Source organism: Ornithodoros turicata, chromosome 4, assembly GCF_037126465.1.
Source record: "Ornithodoros turicata isolate Travis chromosome 4, ASM3712646v1, whole genome shotgun sequence".
Lineage (NCBI taxonomy): Eukaryota > Metazoa > Arthropoda > Arachnida > Ixodida > Argasidae > Ornithodoros > Ornithodoros turicata.
This window is the reverse complement of record NC_088204.1, coordinates 62,970,077-62,977,513: the sequence shown is the minus strand read 5'-3', so window position 1 is coordinate 62,977,513 and position 7,437 is coordinate 62,970,077. Positions and strand designations below refer to the sequence as shown.

General features: G+C 49.7%; 1 protein-coding gene across 1 annotated transcript; it reads right to left on the bottom strand.

Moving 5' to 3' along the window:
- Positions 1–1,097: 1,097 nt before the first annotated feature.
- Positions 1,098–6,943, bottom strand: LOC135392511 (uncharacterized). The gene is made up of 6 exons (XM_064623218.1): positions 6,902–6,943; positions 4,983–5,333; positions 4,312–4,448; positions 3,941–4,258; positions 2,419–2,620; positions 1,098–1,882 (listed from the first exon to the last, which is right to left on the bottom strand). Exons 1-6 carry the CDS (start codon positions 6,941–6,943, stop codon positions 1,673–1,675), a joined length of 1,260 nt encoding a protein of 419 aa, XP_064479288.1. The 3' UTR covers positions 1,098–1,672.
- Between the last annotated feature and the right edge of the window lie 494 nt (positions 6,944–7,437).

The window sequence follows — 7,437 nt, the reverse complement described above, 5'->3', positions numbered from 1 at the left end:
CGAAGAGAAATAGAGCTTTTGAAACTTTCCTACCGTTTATTTTGGGGTGCACTCTAAGAAAAAAAGGTGTAATTTTCTACCTTTTGGGGTAGAAGTGTGTTGTTACAGATTCTCAACCCTTTTGGGGTAGAAAGTGAGGGGCAGAAACACTTCTACCCCTTCATTTCTACCACACTGGTGAAACAATTCTACCCCTGAGTGTGAAGAGAATTCTACCCTGTTAGTGGCAAAATTTTGCCCCTACAATGGTTAACTGTTATTCCTTTGGGAGGGTCTATCTTTTCTCTCCATATGGAAGACACCTCTACCCCAAGGATGAGAAATATCTGCCCATCTTGACGCTAAATATTCAACCCTTCCGGGAAGACAGTTCTACCGTGAGTAGAACTGTTCTCCCTTATTGGAAGATAATTTTTTACCCGAAATGGTAAGAATATCTGCTATATCTGTCCACGTGCAAACCGACAGACTGTCACTTCCAGCGTTCGTCTCTATACTGACCCCTTTTACACAATCAGCGATTCCGCGCAAGCGCAGACGCTCTGTGTTTGGTCGCTCTGGCTAATCTCTTGAACAGTGACCTCGAAGCTGGACCAAACGCCTTTGTGCGCAGGATTAGTAAACCTCAACTATTCTCGTTGCTTGGGTGACTCCATTTACACTTCCATTAGTGACCCTGCTACGAAACACACAAAAAGAAAAAAAGAGTCACTTGAACCCTAATAGTGACAAGATTGCCACAGTGGTTCTACCGTCAGGGGGGAGAGAGTTGAGTAAAAGGGTAGAAACAGCACAACTTCAACCTGCAGTCGGTAGAGAGAAAATAGGTCGGGGAGAACTGTTGCGCTTCTACCCGTTTTCAACCTGTTTTTCTTAGAGTGTGTATACCTAGTGCAATGAACCGGTTCGGAACCAGTTTATAGCATCTTGAACCGGTTCGGAACCGATATGGGTGTCATCCTGGAGCTGAACCAGAACCGAACCATTATGCCTGGACCCGAACCGAACCGGAGAAAAATGGATTGATTTTAATGTAATGACTGATTTTAATGTAATCCTTCAAGAACATGGAAGCTTTCAGAAGTTCCAGATCACAGAGAAGTAGATAGCGTCGTCACGTGCATCATGCGCTCATCTCGAGGGAACGGCGCAGGTGTCTCCATGGTCAGTGTCTCTTGTGTCCGTGTTGCTGGATAGCTAGTTGCTCTAGCTTGCAGCCGGGAAGTAACCATGGGCATAGTGCCACTTTACAATATTCATTTCACGTACATGCCACTATTGAAAGGGTAGCGGCACGAAGAAGCACAGTTGTTATGGGAGAGCCACGCCCACTTGGAACTTCAGGCATCCGCGAGGATTAACATGGTTAGCAACACGTAGTCGTGAACACTAACTCGCATCTCACGGCAGACTTTTCTAACAGGCGCTTTCCAACTAACTTTCCTTCCTCAATAACTTTGCGTAATTAAAAGAAATAGGTGGTGGCATTCCAGTGACATGCACTCTCTCCTGGACTTAAATAGGCCTGGTACAGAAGCGCCGCTTCTTGCAAACATTTTGTGTCCGTCACTAAGTAATGCCTACACCCGTTGGCAGCCGTCACGTTCCGATGAACTACAAAATCCGAGATCGCGTTGAGGAACTCTATGTCGATGGGGCCACCATCGGGTCGTCATGTGGGCCTGATCTTGGTCTTCTGCGGCCTGATCGCAGCCGTGAGTCTTCTGGCCATAAGAAGAGTCACTCCAGCGGCAAAGATCACCATGCACCCGAGCACACCTGCTAGAGCTTCCCACGCAGCGCATTGAAGGGAAGGTTCGACGTATTCGCTTAGAGAGGCCGCTTTGGGCGTCAGCACTGTCAGGGCAACATGGTCTCCCACCTGAAAAATCAGAGAGTTGTTCACTTGTACTGACCTAGAGCATTCTCTGGCTCTGAAGCAGTGCAGTGTATCTTTTACAAGAGTGCAATATGGATCCGGTATGGTGGTAGGGCTATCACATACGGGCAAAAGCACCAGAGAGACCACTGCGTTTGTGTACCTATCTGGTCAAACATGTGTAACATCACGGCACCATTATTATTATTATATGGTCAGAGCGACAAAAGGAAGAGCAAGAAAACTGTGTCTGTGTGCCCATAATATAACGTCATTCCATATGGCCAAAGACAGAAAACGAAAAGCAAGAAAGCTCTCTGTGTACCCATGATATAGTGCCTGCTCCTTCAACCGCTTACACAGGGAGGAAGCTAACGTAGAGTTCACTCTAAACTTTCTTTCTTTTCTCAAGGAAGTGACACGTACAGCGAATCTCTGCCACTTTCATCGCATATCACAATGCTCGTCTTTCTATGCTACAACGGTACTATAACCCCAGTTCACCATACTATAACGGTACCATCCCCTCGTATACCGACCTGCGCGGATGAGTTGTCGCTTCTCTTTCGTCGTCGTCTGCCATGACCCGATGGATGATAGAGATCCGAGCAGAAGTCGGCCAAACAGTCCACAGCGTCAACACAGGCTCGTATTTGGGCGTGAACCCAGAGCTGGCTTCCAGGACCATCCAGGAGAAAGGCTTCCATGTCTAACAAAACCTCACCGGGAGCGTCGTCCGCTCTGCGGCACAGAGAGGCGAACATGAATTGTGCTTTTCAAGATACACCCAAGACGAACAGACATATTATGAATGCTCATGTAACCTGCCCATACATACAGTACTGGGCTTACGATCCGACTAACGCAACGTATTGTACAAGCTGTATTTTATAACATGGTTTGAAAGTAGTGCCACTCCAGCAGCTCAGTGACTGAAGGGACGTGTGTGATGTCTTGGCACCACGAGTTTAGGACATTAGGACATCGTCAGTTCCACTCCCCCCCCCCCCCCCCGTTGTACAAGTAATACTGAGACCGAAGGTACATATTGGTAGAATTGACTGTTTATGCTTCTGCAATTATAGCTCAGTGCTATTGTTGTCGCTCGCTTTACTTGACATTCCCACAAACTAGAGATGATCTGGTGCCAGGCTCTACACTGTAGGCACAGAACCGAAAACTAACACGCTCTGCGCGCGAAGAACTGCACCGAACGATACAGTTATGGTTGTTGGTAACATTTCCTTGAGTCGGGGGGCTCTGAACAAACGCAAGCACAAGCGAATGAGACTGAGTCTTTTGTTCGTCCTTTGTTCATAACTCCCCTCCACAACTTCGGGAACTGTTACCAACAACTAGTCTACACCAGCTCGCTGACATTTTTCAAACTAACACGCTCTGCGCGCGAAGAACTGCACGGAACGATATAGCTATGGTTTTTGGTAACACTTCCTTGAGTCGGGGGCTCTGAAGAAACACAAACACAAGCGAATGAAACGAGTCCTTTGTTCATAACCCCCCTCCCCAACTTCGGGAAATGTTACCGACAACTAGTCTACACCAGCTCGCTGACATTTTGTTTCCTTGTTTTACAGTTATGGCTTATTCTTACCTGAGGATAGAGCGTACCAACCTTTTTGTGTCACTTCGGATGGTAACTGACGCATAAAGGTGGTATTTGCAACTATAACTATACCGACGAAGAAAGATAACCATATCATTCTGTTCGGCGGTTGGTTCAAAGCGTGTTACGCGATGAAGTTCTTCGTTTAGGGTTTAGGTTCGTTCGTTTAGCTTTCTCCTGGGTTTTCCTCGACGCTTTCAGGCATATGTCGGCACAGTTTTGTTAGAAATTCGGCGCGGGACGCACATTCCTCCGGGCGTCAGTCGTGCCGTTGCCCACATATGTGAGGCCGACAACAGCGAGCCCTTTCAACACCAGAGTGTGACTACGGCAAGCAGTTGCACCATCACCACTTCTATCTTCGTTTAGAGTGCACGCTTGCGTAGCGTGAGCATAGTCAGCTATGAAGATGAAAGAGGAAGTTCCATCCCCCTTACCTTCGCGGCTGCTGTGGCACGACGCTTTGAAGAGCCGGCATTCTACACCCATCTCGCACCAGCTCGACGGATCCCGGAGCGTCGGCGTCTCTTGGGTCGGGTGATGCCGTGACATCGACCAACTTGACGTACCTCCAGGCAGAAGACCGGGTGTTGATGGCTGCTCTAAGCTGTAGTCCGGTGCCCAGAGTGACAGGACCTTCGACGGGCATGTCAAACACACCGCTGCGGGGTGTAGATTCGCGGAACAGCGCTAGGGCGTACTCAAGTTGTCCCGGAGCCTGCTCCACTACCCCTGACACTCGACCCTCTGGACCGCTGCAGGACAGGCGACATCAGAGACTTTGTTAAGACAGAGATATCACGCTTACAGAGTGCCCATGAAACCAGTTGCTCGCTTATCGGTCACAACAGCCTCTGGAGGGCGGCAAAGGATGACGACTTCTTGGTCTTCGGCTAGAAGCACGCCATCTACTTGCGGAAACCATACTCGAACCTTGAGGAAACCCTGAAGTTGATGAAGTCACGGTTCAAGATGGCAGCAGGGCGGAAAAGTAGACAGTGACAAAGCAACGACACAATGATTTTTTCTGTTGCCGCTGTCAAAGACCGTTGGTTATCTCTGGACGCACACTGGTCCAAGCACGAGAATTTTAAGCGTTCGTCGTATTCTCCAGTGTTTCCGTAATTAGAAGTTGATAAAATACGGGCGAATAGTCTACTCACAGTGTGCACATAAAAAATCCCACTCTCGGTATTCTGTAATACACATATGACTCAGAGGAGCTTTCTCTTCGGCAGGTGCGTAGACCCGGTGGTCAGGAATGATCGAAGAAACAAGTACGTATAATAACAAAAGAGTAAAGTAAAGTGCAAAGGACCGATTATATAAAAGATATTATAAAGCACAATGAATTGTTAGTGATAGGGTCACTTTTTGGAATAAATGTAGTCGGCGGCACCGCGCCAAATACCCATCATTGAGACCATTCTACGAAAAATCACGTTGCTCCATGAAGCACACTCTTAGACGATCTCTTACATCTTGCTTTCCGACGGGACAGAGCTGGAAGTCAGTGATGCGTAGACTGAAGCTATCTGGGTCTCTCGAAGTGTCATTATCCTTGGCCGTAATCTGGCACCGCTGGTCCGAGCGGGAGAGGATTCGGCGGTTGTCGGCGAACGCCGGGTGGCCACGGAAGCCCGATGGTCTCTGCAGCGATGCGCGTAGCAGTTGCGACTCACCGTCGCGGCACCACACATGTTCAACCTGCGACGTGACAACACAGACATTTCGGATAACGTGAAATACTTGGCGGTGTAATGCTGTGATGCCAATGCACGAAAGCGACAATAAAGCGGATGAAATAATTATTCGAGATGTCCACGCTAGCTACATGTACGTATACGGGTTTTTCATCTCAGGAGCGGAAGGCCAAAAACAACACCACATGATGGCAGCCTCCTAAGTCGATGTATTAATTAGGTTTCGTTAATTAACTTTTTAATTATTGGAGATACGAAAGCTCGGCGGAAATGCAAAATCGGTTTACGTCGGTGCGCTGATGCCGCCGCGGTTTTCAAAAAAGGAAGTGGTCCCGAAATAACGATGGTGATAATTCTTGCAAGCGCATTCAAGACCAACGTCAAACTGCCGCACAGTGTGGCATTGGGTTTCCCGACTACGCTGTGCGCGAGTATGTTGGTGCTCCCGTCCAGCGCTTCAAGTGCCAGCGGTTTGGCCACATTGCTCGTAACTGCCGGGGTTCAACCACATGCAAGATATGTGCGGGGCCGCACATGCAGACGGACTGCACTGTGAAGCGACAACCCAAATGTGCAAACTGCGGGTGCCCTCATGTGGCTTCGGACTCTCGGTGTATCTAGAAGAAAATAGCCACTCGGCGCTATCGGGACGCCGTTTTGCCCAAGTCTGGTAGCTCCGACAGAAACCAAGCGGGTGCTCGCGTCCCGCGTTCTCGTCCCGCGCCTAAGCCCGCCAAGCCTGCTAAACCGTCTCCGAGGTGCCCCCGTGCCCCCCAGGGCGTTACACTTCCCCACATGGCAATTCCGTCCAATGGTCAGCCGCGGCACAGCGGCGTCTGCCACCGACTCAACAAACCCTTTGAAGGCGGACACGGATAATTTGCGGCCGGCTTCTCCAAAACTTTCCTACGCGGATACAGCCAGCCATCAACCGCAAAGGTCTCTGCGACAGTCGGCAGTGTCGAGCGACCTGAGATGTTCAAGCTCCCGGGATGACATGCTCAGCGCACTGTTGCCGCTGTTTTTTGTCGCTTTGAAGGCTGTCGTCGCCGCTTTCCCAGGTGCTTCCCAGTTGCCTGAAGTCAGGGCTCTTCTGGCAGTGGACAATCTCTTTTTGCCACACAATGCAGCAAGCGTGTAAATCTGCTGCCGTATTGCAGTGGAACGCGCGTGGCATTCGGAATAAGCTACCTGATTTGAAAGCATTCGTTCTTCAGCACCAGACAATAGTACTTGCTATTTGCGAAGCGTATGTCTCCCAAGACTTTCGACTTAGTGGATATAACACTTGGACAACACATCTCCGTCTCGAACCATCACCTGCGTAAGAAATGACCTCACCTCGGCACTGACTCACTCTCGACGTGACCTATTTGACTACACTGAGTGTAAAGTACGCATGGGCCGTACCGTACTGACTGTTGTGAGCCTGTACATTCCCCCGTCGGCTACTGTCACAGCTCGCAGTATTAGGGATATATTTGCCTGTCTCCCAGCCCCGTTTGTTGTTGTTGTTGATGTCAATGCACACCATCCCTTGTCGGGTAGCACAAAGGTTGACACCCGCGGCAAAAATCTGTGCGACGTTATGGAGGATCTGCGACTCCATCTTCTCAATTATGCGTCTTCTACGTTCCTCTCCCGCGGTCAGACTCTTTAGACCTCTCTCTGTGCTCAAAGGATGTATCCAGGTACCTGCCGTGGGCGGTTGGCCTGGGCGGTCGGGGCAGTGACCATCTTCCCATTTTCATTGGTTTTCAAAAATTCATTCAGAAAGAACGGCATAAAGTTGTAGCGATAACGGATTGGTCAGCCTTTCGCGCCTTGTGTTCCACCAGCACCCGACCTGACCTCTCGCAGACGAGATGGCAGGATGTATCGAGGAGGCCCTTCGTTCATCAAGCAAGTATGTTAAAGTCGTTCCTAGATATCTGGGCTCAAACCCTAGGATTGAGCAGCTGCGGGCATACCGTCGACGCGGGTTGCTCAAAGACATCCAAGAAGCCCGCCGCGCGTGCAAGTCAGTCACTAAGGAGCTGGATGCGATTGATCGTAAGCGCTGGAGGCAGCTCTGCGGATCGTTGTCACCTTTTGACAGCCCTGCGAAGATATGGCGAGTGGCAAGAAGTTTAAGCGAACCTCCGACGAACCAGCATCCCTTAGGTGCGCTTGCGCTGTCTTCCTCAAAGTACGAAGCAGAAGTGGCTCAGGCCTTCTGCAACACCATTGCC

Bases quoted from the DNA above. Each gene is read 5' to 3' on its own strand.
- LOC135392511 (XM_064623218.1), bottom strand. From the start codon at position 6,943: ATGGTCACTGCCCCGACCGCCCAGGCCAACCGCCCACGGCAG. The intron at 5,334-6,901 runs GTACCTGGATAC...ACGTACATGTAG, and splicing joins AGGCCAACCGCCCACGGCAG to CTAGCGTGGACATCTCGAAT. The intron at 4,449-4,982 runs GTAAGAGATCGT...CATCAACTTCAG, and splicing joins GTCCCGTCGGAAAGCAAGAT to GGTTTCCTCAAGGTTCGAGT.